Raw genomic sequence first — 15,511 nt, forward strand, 5'->3', positions numbered from 1 at the left:
TATACGAGGGCTATCCACAAAGTACATTACGTTTTGGAATTGAAAATAAAGTATTGGAAATTTTTTTTATTATATACAGATGAAAGCCACACTTCAATACTACTTTTCTACATAGTTGCCATTTAAATTAAGGCACTTGTCGTAGCGATGGACGAGCTTGGAAATTCCTTCATCGTAAAATTCGGCCGCCTGCGCCTTCAACCACGTGGTTACCTCTTCTTGAACTGTGCGTCGTCATCAAAACGCTGCATAGCCAACCACTTCTTCATTGCTGGGAATAAGAGGAAGTCGCTTGGTGCCAGGTCGGGACTGTATGGCAGATGAGAAAACAACTCCCACTTCAAAGATTCGAGAACTTCACGAGTGGCATTTGCCGTGTGGGCCCGGGCGTTGTCGTGAATCAGCATGATCTTTGAGCCCAACTTTCCCCTGCGCTTGTTTTGTATTGCTCTTCTGAGATTGTGCAGAGTTTGGCAATACCTTTGAGAGTTTATTGTAGTGCCTCTTTCCAGGAAATCCACAAAAATCATCTTTCTACCGGGTTACTGATTAACCACGTGGTTGAAGGCACAGGCGGCCGAATTTTACGACGAAGGAATTTCCAAGCTCATCCATCGCTACAATAAATGCCTTAATTTAAATGGCAATTATGTAAAAAAGTAGTATTTAAGTGTGGCTTTCATCTGTATATAATAAAAGAATTTTCCAATACTTTATTTATTTTTAATTCCAAAACATAATGTACTTTGCGGATAGCCCTCGTATAAGCACTGACATGTAGACAAGGGATTAGTGATGCATTCATGTCTTTTTGACTTGCATGCAAAAAATGTACTAGCTTTAAGTATGGTTACATTATGTCCAACAGAACCAACATGCTTTTATTCTTTTCGTGACTGCTGAAAGACAAACACTGGCAGGCATTAACTGGGGAATGAAGAATGTATAAGGGCAGTATATCTGTTGAAAACCATCATTGTAAAATGGTGTGTGACAAGGGTTGCTGCTGTTTCATGATAATGCACATCCCCACACCACAATGTCGTAATGCAGAAGTTATGTCAACTCAAGTTGGGACACTAGCACCTGCCCTATAGTCCTAATTTCTCTCCATGTGATCATCACACCTTAGTCCCTTAAAACAGGCTTTAAAGGTTTGAAAATTCCTGTCAGACACAGGTGTACCACAGGTGGTGACAGACTTCTTCACACAGCAGGATACAGTGTTTCTCCGAAGGAGTATCTTCAACCTACTGCCCCAGTGAGATGACTGCCTCAATGCTCATGGTGATTTTGCCTGACTGGCATATCAATTCTGGACTGTATGGCATCTGAATAGAAACTTTTTGACTGCCCCTTACATGAAAGAGAGAGTTTGCAAAAGAGAATTACATTTTAGTGACTTGTAAACATCATTAACCATTTCACTGCTGCGGACGTGTATACACATTCTGCTCTGTCATTCTCCAAGTGGTGTGGACACTTATATGCGTGCCACTTGAGTTTTCCCACAGAGCTATTAGCGTACGTATGCATCTGAACAGCCAACCTCTCACTGCTGTATATGAGTTACTTCCATATCTTGGTGAATGAAAAAGTTTTGGTATTTATCTAACCATGTATGTGCATCTTTGCATGTCACCATTTACGAAAAACTTTGTTTTGATATTCTGAACAGTTTATGAAACATGACAATTGTTATGACCACATAGTCCCAATTCACAGGACAGAAATGGGCGGGTCGTGCGTGACAGTCCATCGGATATCAAAAATCAGTAACCTGAGAATGAAATGAGGTACAATTCTGCTCTGAATTTTAAATATTACTTTGATATCTTATGTTCATTTCATACATTGCACTGCACAAGCTGCAATCAACCATATACAACGTTTATGCAAAGTTTTGCTACCTCTGAACTCTTTAAAACAGCATCCAATGTTTTACTTAATTTGATGTAGTGCAGTAACTATGATCAATAATGAAAAGAAATTCAGTTCTTTGTCAAGCGAAAACATCAGTCTGGAAGATGTGCAAAAATCACTTTTTTCCAGCCAATAGTTGTCTTAAAATGATACGATAAGTATTTAATAGTTGCCAGAATACCATCCCTCAGCATATAGGCATCCGCACTTGGCAAGCAGTACAGCTACAACAAAGTCGTGCTCATCACAGAATGCAGGAACACATCTGTGGCAGCAGAAAGAGTTCTCTCTCTCTCTCTCTCTCTCTCTCTCTCTCTCTCTCTCTGTGTGTGTGTGTGTGTGTGTGTGTGTGGTGTGTGTGTGTGTGTGTGTGAGAGAGAGAGAGAGAGAGAGAGAGAGAGAGAGAGAGAGAGAGAGAGAGAGAGAGAGAGAGAGAGAGGAAAAAAAAAAAAGCATGGAGGGGGGGGGGGGGGACAGTAGACAATGAGCAGAGGAGAATAATTTGAATGCCATTTCTCTTGAATACAAGTCCAGTTTCTTAATAATGGGGCCACATAACTTGGTGGTACAGCTTTCACCAGAAAAGAGAACTTGAACCTGTCGTGCTGGTATGAAATGCTTTAATGGCAACTTCAAAAACTTGCCTTTGCTTCAGACTGATGAAATGTCACAGCCCTGTCAAATACAATATTGGGATTTTAAACAACGATGCTGAGAAATTAATCTCCAAACCTTATCTCTCTTTTAAAAAAAAAATTAATCTTCCACTATATCCAACTCAAATTGATGGGGACTGTGGTTAGAAGACTCAATGAGCTTCCAATAACAGGCAGCAGTAAGAAGGGTATTTTCAAAATTGTCAATGTGGTGGTTTAATATCTAGCTAAATGACAAGGCACTTGAATGAATTTAGTCAGCTGCAAGCCTCAGTTCTTGTGTTGTACAAAATAATCATTCTGGGTACATAATTTTGCAATGAGAAGCCTTGAAATTGTACGCTAGCAAGTTCCCATGAGTGTCTTTCGAAACAAAGTCTCCATCATCCAGATTGGGGAACTTGTCTCAATAAAGCACTAGTAGTGCAGAACGACAATAATTTACATGTGGTTTTCCAAACAGTTTCTTTTTATAATACTCACCAAAAATACCACTACCAGACATTTACTGGACTTTGCGCACTCACATTATCTAAGAAGTTTAATTGTGAGTATGAATATTTACTTGCAACCTCAATGTCCACACATAGTTGTTTGGATGTGGTGTGTCCATTTCTTAAAACATTTTATCAAAATATTTGGAGCAACAATGAGCAATTTTACATCCAGTTGACCTTTACTGGAACATTGTAAATGTTTTGGGGGACTTGTAACCTATTTAACAAGCTCTTGATCATCATCTCTGAGCCATCTCACAGCATTAATACATCTGAATGTTGATTCCAATACTTCAATCGAAACTGCCTTAGTTTGCCGGACCGATTTCTGCTAAGCACATTCACACCAACATACTATGATACCACTGTAAAACAGCTATTCAGTAATCTATGAACCTGAAAGGTTTAATTCCTACACCCACACTCTGAATATCACTCTAATTGTATTAGGATCTCTGTTAGTTTAGCATATTTCACATCTCTTCAGTTCAGTGTTACTGTGCGTATGTTCGTTAATGAAAGTCTTAGAGTGTATTTTATTGTTTATAACAATGAAAACAATTTCTGACAATATGATGTAACTGAATAGATAAAAAATCTATTCACCACATGGCAGCAGAACACGCATATAAAAAAAAGGTTATAATTAAGCAATCTTTCTGAGCCATTGGCTCCTTCCAGCAGAAGGGTTGAAGAAGATGGAAGAGGGTGAAGGAAAAGAACTGGAGAGGTCTAGGAAAAGGGATAGATTTTGGAAAAGTCACTCAGAACTGCAGGTCACGGGAGACTTACCGCATGGGATGAGAAGGAAAGACTGCATTGCACTGGATGAAATTTGAAAACCTGAGAGCTTAAAGGTGGAAGACAGAGTAATATGCAAGACAGATTACTGCTAAAACATCGTGCACAAATTAATGAGAGTGGGAAGCTATGTGTATTGTACATAACAAAGGTGGGAGGTGGACAGCAAAAAATAGTCAACAAGAAAATGAAAGATGTAGAAAACTAAAACATAGTTAAGAAAGGAGTAGTTACTGAGAATAAATGCTGAGATGGAAGAAATTAACATAAATTAAGGACAAGTGGGTGGTGAGAACCAAGGACATGTTGTAACATTTGACCAAAAGGAGTATGTTAGTGATGCCCTACACCAGCTGTCCGGCACCTCTACATATACCATCTGCCATCGATTCCATCCCTGTGATTCAAACTGACCTGCAGTCCCTCGTTACAACCGCAGGCCCCTCACAAGGACTAACACCTCAATCCATAGAACTTCTTACCCCAAGCAATCTATGCACCCCCACCTTTTACCTTATTCCTAAAATCCACAAACCCAGTCGTCCTGGCCATCCTATAGTTACTGGCTTCAAAGCACCCACAGAACATATATCTGCCTTAGTTGATCAGCACCTGCAACTCACAGCACAAAGACTCGCCTCTTATATCAAAGATACCAACCATTGCCTAGATCGTCTGAAATCTGTGCCCGTCCCAATTCCATAACACATCTTGCTTGTCACTAGTGATGCCACCTCCCTCTATACCGACATCCCCCATGTACTTGGTCGGTCTGGTGCTGAGCATTTCCTCAGTCAGCATCCACTTGATTCCAAACCTATGGCGTCCTTCCTGCTCAACTAAATCAACTTTATATTTACAAACAACTGCTTCACCTTTGAGGGCCAGACATACAAACATGTCAGGGGTGCAGCCACAGGAACCAAGATTGCTCCTTCCTATGCTAACCTTTTCATAGGTCATTTGGAGGCAGCTTTCCTAGTATCTATAAGTCTTCAGCCCATGGTTTGGTTTAGATACATTGATGCCACCTTTGCTATATGAACTCTTGACGAGACTGACCTGTTAAAATTCCTGGAATCTTTAAATGCATTAGTCCAACTAAATTTCACGTGATCCTACTCCGAATATTGTTCCACTATCCTCAAGATTGATCTCATCCTCACCGAAGGCCAGCTATGCACTTTTGTCCACATTAAACACACTAACAAACAAAAGTACTTACATTTTCACAGCTGCCATCCTTCCCATGTCGGATGTTCCCTCCCATACAGCCTTGGCATTCAAGGCAAATGTATTTACTCAGAAGCAGACTTTTTACAGCATTACACCACCACTCTCCCCTCAGCCTTCACATCCACTCCTGGTACTGCTGATCCCTCCAAAAAACAACTTCGGACCATATCATTGGTGACTCAGTATTATCCTTGTCTGTGAATGTATTAAATAAGCTACTTTGACAAGCCCAAGAATTCTTCAAATCATGTCCTGAAATGAGATCCATTCTGTTTGAGATTTTGCCACCCTCCAAACCTCCACAATATCCCTGTCAGACACCAGGCTCCATCTGTACACATCTCCCTACCCTATGACTCCTGCCCCTGTGACCGTACCCACTGCAACACTGCCCTACTACACACACACACACACACACACACACACACACACACACACACACACACACACACACACACACACACACACACCTAAACCAGCCCTGTAGGTGGAACACATATTATCAAATGGACACACACCTGTGAAACAGCACGCCATATACCAGCTGTTATGTAAATGCTGTTTGGGCTTTTACATGGCGTGACTATCACCAAATTATCAATTAGGATGAGTGGGCACAGGGATACCTTGTATACTGTACTCTGTTGCACAGCATACTCTGTAACACAACAGTGTGACCTGGTGCCTGTTTCACCACATGCACCATTTGGACTCTTCCCCCAGACATCTGTTTCTTAGAACTCCACAAGTGGGAAGTAGCGTTACAACATGTCCCTGGTTCTCACCACCCACCTGGCTTAAATTTATGTTAATTTCTTCCATATGAGCATTTCTTCACAGTAACTACTCTTTTATTGACCCTGTTTTAGTTTTCTACATCTTTCCTTTTCTTGTCTGTCTATTTTTCACCATCCTCCTTCCATCTCTGTTATATACAATGTACTTAGCTTTCCACTCTAACTAACTAGTGCCTGATGTTTTAGCAGAAATCTCTGTCTTGCATAATACTCTGTCTTCTACCTTTAAGCCCTCGAGTTTTCAAATCTCGTCTGGTGCAGTCCCCAATAATCAGTCTCTCCTCCTCATCCCATCCGGTAAGTCTCCCCTGACCCGCAGTTCTGGGAAACTTTTCTGAAATGTACCCCTTTCCCTAGACCTCTCCAGTCCTTTCCTTCACCCTTCTTCCTTCCCTTTCAACCCCTCTGTCAGAAGAAGGAGCTGCTGGCTTCGAAAGGCTGCATAATTATAGTATTTTTTATGTGCGTGTTCTGCTGCCGCTTGGCGAGTAAATTTTTTATCTATCCAATTACATTGTATTTTATTGTTTAATTCACATACACAAATTCTAAAATCTCTTTGGCAGAAAACAAACAGCAACGATAAATCAAGACTTGCGAGATTAAACTTAAAAAACATTGGAGTATCACCAAAAGCTACTATTGTACGCTATGGATGCAATATGCATTGTCCATGATAAAAGAGGGTGACAGCAACGGATCATGCAAGTTTCCAGATCGTGCTCCTATTAGAAAATATTTACAATAGCATGATTTTAAATATTTGTTCTGAAATATTAGTTCCATGCACACACAATGTGAGTGGTAAGTTCCTTCTGCCATTAAGCAAGCATGCACACATTCATTTTATAGTGCTGACAAAATATAATCCCATGCTCCATTAAATATGTATCATACACCATATGCAATGACAGCAACTATGCCAACATACCTTTATCCCTTTCACCATTCATGCTCTACTTTGAAGTACAAGGAAAAAAGTTACAGAAGTTGTTTCGTCTATCATTTCAATATATTCTCTAAAGAAAAAATACATATAGTCACAGATGCTACAGGAAAGTACAAAGTATCAAGAAAAAAGAAAAAAAAAAAAAAAAAAAAAAACATACAAAAAGGCTGACAAAAGATTCCAGAACAAGTATTGTAGACTAAAACATACAAAGTACAGCCAAATTTTGACAGAGAAAGAAGAAAGAAGGAAACCCTTTAAGAACCAAAGCATTTTAATCAAAGCACATTACACAGCGGTGACAAGGGAGCTGATTCTGCGACTCACATGTTTCGATGGCCCACAGCAAGTGGATAATGCACATGGCTTATCTGTCTTGGGACAGTCCAACACACAATCTTCAGTTGGTGCTGGCTGGACTGTGTCGTGTGTAAACTGTAAGTAAGTAACTTATCATTACATAACCATCACTTATTATTATTATTATTATTATTATTAAGTATCTAAGACAAACAATGTTTTTAGAACTGGCATTCTATTCCATATTTTAGGCACAACTATTAGTATGTCCTTAGACACTATCTGCAAATACAAACACTCTTTAATTCTACCACCTTTGAATTGCTGGCATTTGTTGTTGTTGTGGTCTTCAGTCCTGAGACTGGTTTGATGCAGCTCTCCATGCTACTCTATCCTGTGCAAGCTTTTTCATCTCCCAGTACCTACTGCAACCTACATCCTTCTGAATCTGCTTAGTGTATTCATCTCTTGGTCTCCCTCTACGATTTTTACCCTCCACGCTGCCCTCCAATACTAAATTGGTGATCCCTTGATGCATCAGAACATGTCCTACCAACCGATCCCACCTTCTGGTCAAGTTGTGCCACAAACTTCTCTTCTCCCCAATCCTGTTCAATACTTCCTCATTAGTTACGTGATCTACCCATCTAATCTTCAGCATTCTTCTGTAGCACCACATTTCGAAAGCTTCTATTCTCTTCTTGTCCAAACTATTTATCGTCCATGTTTCACTTCCATACATGGCTACACTCCATACAAATACTTTCAGAAATGACTTCCTGACACTTAAATCTATACTCGATGTTAACAAATTTCTCTTCTTCAGAAACGCTTTCCTTGCCATTGCCAGTCTACATTTTATATCCTCTCTACTTCGACCATCATCATCAGTTATTTTGCTCCCCAAATACAAAACTCCTTTACTACTTTAAGTGTCTCATTTCCTAATCTAATTCCCTCAGCATCACCCGACATAATTAGACTACATTCCATTAGCCTTGTTTTGCTTTTGTTGATGTTCATCTTATATCCTCCTTTCAAGACACTGTCCATTCCATTCAACTGCACTTCCAAGTCCTTTGCTGTCTCTGACAGAATTACAATGTCATCGGCGAACCTCAAAGTTTTTATTTCTTCTCCATGGATTTTAATACCTACTCCGAATTATTCTTTTGTTTCCTTTACTGCTTGCTCAATATACAGATTGAATAACATCGGGGAGAGGCTACAACCCTGTCTTACTCCCTTCCCAACCACTGCTTCCCTTTCATGCCCCTCGACTCTTATAACTGCCATCTGGTTTCTGTACAAATTGTAAATATCCTTTCGCTCCCTGTATTTTACCCCTGACACCTTTAGAATTTGAAAGAGAGTATTCCAGTCAACATTGTCAAAAGCTTTCTCTAAGTCTACAAATGCTAGAAATGTAGGTTTGCCTTTCCTTAATCTTTCTTCTAAGATAAGTCGTAAGGTCAGTATTGCCTCACGTGTTCCAGTGTTTCTACGGAATCCAAACTGATCTTCCCCGAGGTTGGCTTCTACTAGTTTTTCCATTCGTCTGTAAAGAATTCGTGTTAGTATTTTGCAGCTGTGACTTATTAAACTGATAGTTCGGTAATTTTCACATCTGTCAACACCTGCTTTCTTTGGGATTGGAATTATTATATTCTTCTTGAAGTCTGAGGGTATTTCGCCTGTTTCATACATCTTGCTCACCAGATGGTAGAGTTTTGTCAGGACTGGCTCTCCCACGGCCGTCAGTAGTTCCAATGGAATATTGTCTACTCCAGGGGCCTTGTTTACACTCAGGTCTTTCAGTGCTCTGTCAAACTCATCACGCAATATCGTATCTCCCATTTCATCTTCATCTACATCCTCTTCCATTTCCATAATATTGTCCTCAAGTACATCGCCCTTGTATAGATCCTCTATATACTCCTTCCACCTTTCTGCCTTCCCTTCTTTGCTTAGAACTGGGTTTCCATCTGAGCTCTTGATATTCATACAAGTGGCCCTCTTTTCTCCAAAGGTCTCTTTAATTTTCCTGTAGGCAGTATCTATCTTACCCCTAGTGAGATAGGCCTCTCCATCCTTACATTTGTCCTCTAGCCATCCCTGCTTAGCCATTTTGTACTTCCTGTCGATCTCATTTTTGAGACGTTTGTATTCCTTCATTTACTGCATTTTTATATTTTCTCCTTTCATCAATTAAATTCAATATTTCTTCTGTTACCCAAGGATTTCTACTAGCCCTCGTCTTTTTACCTACTTGATCCTCTGCTGCCTTCGCTACTTCATCCCTCAAAGCTACCCATTCTTCTTCTACTGTATTTCTTTCCCCCATTCCTGTCAATTGTTCCCTTATGCTCTCCCTGAAACTCTGTACAATCTCTGGTTCTTTCAGTTTATCCAGGTCCCATCTCCTTAAATTCCCACCTTTTTGCAGTTTCTTCAGTTTTAATCTACAGGTCATAACCAATAGATTGTGGTCAGAGTCCACATCTGCCCCTGGAAATGTTTTACAATTTAAAACCTGGTTCCTAAATCTCTGGCTGGCATTATGTATACAAAATTCACACCAATTACTATACAAAAGGAAAATCTACTAAATGAGTGATGAAACACGAACTGGAGGACTGACAGATGCATAAATTAAATAACATTTGCTGAATTTTGAACTTCAGAATATTTAATCACTTGCTTTAACATACATCTAAAGGCTATAAACTTAGCATTTTTATGCTCTTTTAAATTTGTTTGCTTCAGTCATGTTCTAGTCCTTTCTGTTCCAGCATTTTGTAAGTACTCTTTCCTCTTCAGTCCCAAATATTATTGGTATTTATATTTTCATTATTTTACGAATGATTGAGAGCTGTTTCTCTCTCTGGGACAGAACAGCACCCAGTTATCTGACAAAAAAAAAACATGAACTAAATATCATACTTTGTTTCACAAATGATAACTGAATGATTGTTTTCATTTCAACTAACATACTTGTGTACATAGTTCCACATAGCGCGTACACAACTTTCCCACTAGAGCGCACCCCACTAAGCACAACAGCGCAGGTGCAGCGCTCGTCCGTCTCCACACTACGAGATGGCACTGCCTTAAAGATGGACCAAATTCTGCTTCCGCTGATCCCCGTATTAATATGTAACGCAGCCAATGAGATTGCTGCTAACATAGAACCTTTTCTCCTCGCGGATAACACTCGTACAGTGATACCTGAACGAGCGGGGTATTATAACGAGTGTACAGACCTCCGATTAGTCAGTCTGCATTAGTCTGCATTTGTCTGTACCAGTCTATAGTCAAGTTTCAGTCTGCGCCTAATAAGATTATCATATTCCTGTACATAGCCATGAAGATAAATGAATAGACACTTTGTCAAGTATCAGAGATATGTGAGAATAAGATTAACGTACCAAGACCAAAGGAACTTCAGATTGTCAATTGTAAACAGCATCCAGAATCCAGTTATGTAATATCTATGCTTTTTATTATTTTAATAAATGTGTGTGAAAATTAATCAAGTTCTGTTTAAAGTTGGTCACCGTCAATCTGCTACTCTAAGCATGCAAGTGGCATTTCTATCGTCTGACCTAACGGCAGAAGATAAACACACCACGATAAGACCACGACACATATTGCTAACACTCGCCTACTTTGTTAGAGCAACAAGTCAGATAATCTGATGGTGTGTGTACCGAAGGTCTTACAGTACGCACACCACAATACTGTTAAGTGTTTATGACATCAACATTTGCAGTTTATCAGCAAATGCTTGTGTGTACTCTCAAATAGTTTTAAACAAACATATCTTCAGGAATCTCTGTCATAATGAACATAAACAAGACTGACTGACAGTGAAATACTGAAGTAATGACCCAGAAACACAGGGAACAGTTTTGAACAGTCTACAAGCAACAGCCCAGACATTTCAATAAGCATGTACTATTCACCCACCATGTTGCAAATCGAAGGATTCTGGAATAAATGCCAAGTCGTCATATGCATTATTAAAAAAATAAACAAATAAAAATATAAGACAAAGATTTGCTACATAGACATATATATAGTCACATTGTGACATTTTAGAATGTGTACAATTTTGGCTCCTTGATGCACATAACAAGAGAAACCTGTACCAAATATGCAATGTAATTATTTTCTCAGCTCCCCACGATACACCATCACTCCATTGGTGTGCAATGTGGGCTCAATATTACACTCCACATGATACTTCTGAGCTATCAGATCTAGAGTTACAAAAAGAGTCTAACATGAACCAGCAAAGAGTGATTGCCTTCGACCATTACAGGGTTGTTCTCTTTGAATGGCCACGGTTTTTCATTATTTTAAGAAAGAAAATCTCTCAATGTCACAGCTCTTACAGAAATTTCGCAATAGCCACTACTGTAGAAAATGAGTTTTGTATTCCAAGGATGACTTGACGATAATGCTTGCAATAGTTTCAATCAAACTCATTGCGTTCTAAGACTAGAGTAGTAAGGGTCTGTTCACTGTAAAAGGCTTTTATTCATTACAGTGGATTACAATCTGTTAACTCTACAATGTATAACCATTGAAAACAGGTCCTCTCGAAAATATTTTGAGGTTTCGCCTGCTCAATGCATAAATTTTTAAAGGGACGCAATATTTTGACCGTGCAAAGGTAGCATAATCAGTAGTATCTTAATTAGTGGCTGGAATGAATGGCTTGACGAGAAATGAACTGCCTCTTAATAAATTTTTGAATTTAACTTTTAAGTCAAAAGCCTTAAATTTATCTTTAGGACGAGAAGACCCTGTACGGTTTAACATTCTATTTTTATATAGTTTTTTGTTGATCTTTCTATATTTGATGATAATGTTTTGTTGGGGTGACATGAAGAATAAATAAATTCATTATTATATCACCGATTTATGTTTGTGGTTTAGATCCATAATTTGTGATCATAAGATTAAGTTACCTTAGGAACGACAGCATAACTCTTTTTGAGAGCTCATACTGACAAAGCAGATTGCGACCTCAATGTTGAATTAAAAAAAAATTTTGGGTGTGGGAGCCCAGTAAATACGTCTGTTCAACCTTTAAATTCTTACATGATCCAAGTTCAGATCGGCACGAGCCAGGTTGGTTCCTATCCTAAGATTATTTATCCATATTAGCATGAAAGGAGCATATGGGTAAAATATTTTTTTATGTTATTGATTGATTTTAATTGACTGCTATTTTGACTGAGTAATGCGTTGAATTTAGAACTCATTTATGTAGATTTTTTCTACAAATAGTATTGATACTTTATGATTATTTATATTTGTTTTAAATTTTCTTCTATTGGTTATTTGTTTTTTAATTAGTGTGGCTTTTTTAACTTTATTGGAGTGTAAGGTTTTAGGTTATAGCCAAATAGGGTAGGATTTGTTGGTATACCTCAACCTTTTTGTGATGCTATCAAGTTAAATTGTCAGGAGCATCCTTTTCATATTATATCTAATTAAAGGGTTCCACGACCGTGGTACTTGATCGTCGGGAGTATGTGGCTGAGGGACTGCGTCAGCTTTCAGACACCACCACATACAAGGTTTGCCAAGGTAATCCCATTCCTGATGTCCAGGCGGAGCTTCAAGGAATCCTCAGAACCTTAGGCCCCCTACAAAACCTTTCACCTGACTCCATCAACCTCCTGACCCCACCGACACCCCGCACCCCTACCTTCTACCTAAAATTCACAAACCCAATCATCCCGACCGCCCCATTGTAGCTGGTTACCAAGCCCCCACAGAACGTATCTCTGCCTATGTAGATCAACACCTTCAACCCATTACATGCAGTCTCCCATTCTTCATCAAAGACACCAACCACTTTCTCGAACGCCTGGAATCCTTACCCGATCTGTTACCCCCAGAAACCATCCTTGTAACCATTGATGCCACTTCCTTATACACGCTTCATCCTGACCCACAACTTCTTCACTTTTGAAGGCCAGACATACCAACAATTAAAGGGAACAGCCATGGGTACCAGGATGGCCCCCTCGTACGTCAACCTATTCATGGGTCACTTAGAGGAAGCCTTCTTGGTTATCCAGGCCTGTCAACCCAAAGTTTGGTACAGATTTATTGATGACATCTTCATGATCTGGACTCACAGTGAAGAAGAACTCCAGAATTTCCTCTCCAACCTCAACTCCTTTGGTTCCATCAGATTCACCTGGTCCTACTCCAAATCCCATGCCACTTTCCTTGACGTTGACCTCCATCTGTCCAATGGCCAGCTTCACACGTCCGTCCACATCAAACCCACCAACAAGCAACAGTACCTCCATTACGACAGCTGCCACCCATTCCACATCAAACGGTCCCTTCCCTACAGCCTAGGTCTTCGTGGCAAACGAATCTGCTCCAGTCCGGAATCCCTGAACCATTACACCAACAACCTGAAAACAGCTTTCGCATCCCGCAAATAGCCTCCCGACCTGGTACAGAAGCAAATAACCAGAGCCACTTCCTCATCCCCTCAAACTCAGAACCTCCCACAGAAGAACCACAAAAGTGCCCCACTTGTGACAGGATACTTTCTGGGACTGGATCAGACTCTGAATGTGGCTCTCCAGCAGGGATACGACTTCCTCAAATCCTGCCCTGAAATGAGATCCATCCTTCATGATATCCTCCCCACTCCACCAAGAGTGTCTTTCCGCCGTCCACCTAACCTTCGTAACCTCTTAGTTCATCCCTATGAAATCCCCAAACCACCTTCCCTACCCTCTGGCTCCTACCCTTGTAACCTTCCCCAGCATAAAACCTGTCCCACGCACCCTCCCACCACCACCTACTCCAGTCCTGTAACTCGGAAGGTGTACACGATCAAAGGCAGAGACACGTGTGAAAGCACACACGTGATTTACCAACTGACCTGCCTACACTGTGAAGCTTTCTATGTGGGAATGACCAGCAACAAACTGTCCATTCGCATGAATGGACACAGGCAGACAGTGTTTGTTGGTAATGAGGATCACCCTGTGGCTAAACATGCCTTGGTGCACAGCCAGCACATCTTGGCACAGTGTTACACCATCCAGGTTATCTGGATACTTCCCACTAACACCAACCTGTCAGAACTCCGGAGATGGGAACTTGCCCTTCAGTATATCCTCTCTTCTCGTTATCCGCCAGGCCTCAACCTCTGCTAATTTTAAGTTGCCGCTGCTCATACCTCACTTGTCTTTCAACAACATCTTTGCCTCTGTACTTCCGCCTCGACTGACATCTCTGCCCAAACTCTTTGCCTTTACAAATGTCTGCTTGTGTCTGTGTATGTGCAGATGGATGTGTGTGTGTGTGTGTGTGTGTGTGTGTGTGTGTGTGTGAAGGCGCGCGCGCGCGCGTGTGTGTGCGCGTGCGTGTGTATACCTGTCCTTTTTTCCCCCTAAGGTAAGTCTTTCCGCTCCCAGGATTGGAATGACTCCTTACCCTCTCCCTTAAAACCCACATCCTTTCGTCTCTCCCTCTCCCTCCCTCTTTCCTGATGATGCAACCGTTGGTTGCGAAAGCTTGAATTTTGTGTGTGTGTTTGTGTGTGTATCAACCTGTCAGCGCTTTTGTTTGGTAAGTCACATCATCTTTTTTTTAGATATATTTTTCCACATGGAATGTTTCCCTCTATTGTATTCATATCGAATTATTTACTTTATTTTTTATGTTTTCAATTTAATAATTTCTTTGGCTGTTTGGGTAATTTTCCTTATTTGACTTACACGTGTTCCTTTCTAATGGGATTTTATTTTTTATGGTGTATAAGATTAAGTGTTTATACACTAATGACTGCTAGCTGATCTTCAAATTTGAATTACTTTATGTTAGGTTCTATATGTTCTGTTGCTCAAAGCATTTCATATGAAGTTAGATTAGCCTTGATTCTGTTATCTTTGGTTAGTTCAATTAGTAGTTTTAATATATTTGATTTTATGAGTCATTCACTTTATTGTTGGTTTATTATTTTTTCCTTTCCCTTGGCCTTATCTTGTTTTGCTTCTTGTTTAGCTGAAACTAACCAAAGTCCCTTTGATTTTTACTGCATTTATTTGCATGTAGGATGAGGAATCTGTTATGGATCTTATATGTACATACACACACCTGAATAACTGGAACAGCAATTCTATTCCTAATGCATTTAGGAATGTTTTACCGTAGGTTAAATATCATTCTGAGGTGCAACTGTAATTACTAACCTACTATTAGCAATTCCATAGTTAGGAACAGATTAGGTTCAATGGGTATGATGAGGGTTTGTTGTTGATAATGCAACCTTAAACGAGTTTTTCACATTCAATTTTGTGTTAC

The 15,511-nt window shown here is 40.0% G+C and overlaps 1 protein-coding gene across 1 annotated transcript in view; it reads right to left on the reverse strand.

Moving 5' to 3' along the window:
• Positions 1-15,511, reverse strand: part of LOC124804658 (zinc transporter 1) — a 289,336-nt gene that overhangs the window by 24,452 nt on the left and 249,373 nt on the right. Inside the window, 1 exon segment of the mRNA XM_047264883.1 lies at positions 7,187-7,294. Within this exon segment, the coding sequence (XP_047120839.1) occupies positions 7,187-7,294 (108 nt within the window).

This window comes from Schistocerca piceifrons, chromosome 7 (assembly GCF_021461385.2).
Source record: "Schistocerca piceifrons isolate TAMUIC-IGC-003096 chromosome 7, iqSchPice1.1, whole genome shotgun sequence".
In the NCBI taxonomy this organism is placed as follows: Eukaryota; Metazoa; Arthropoda; class Insecta; order Orthoptera; family Acrididae; genus Schistocerca; species Schistocerca piceifrons.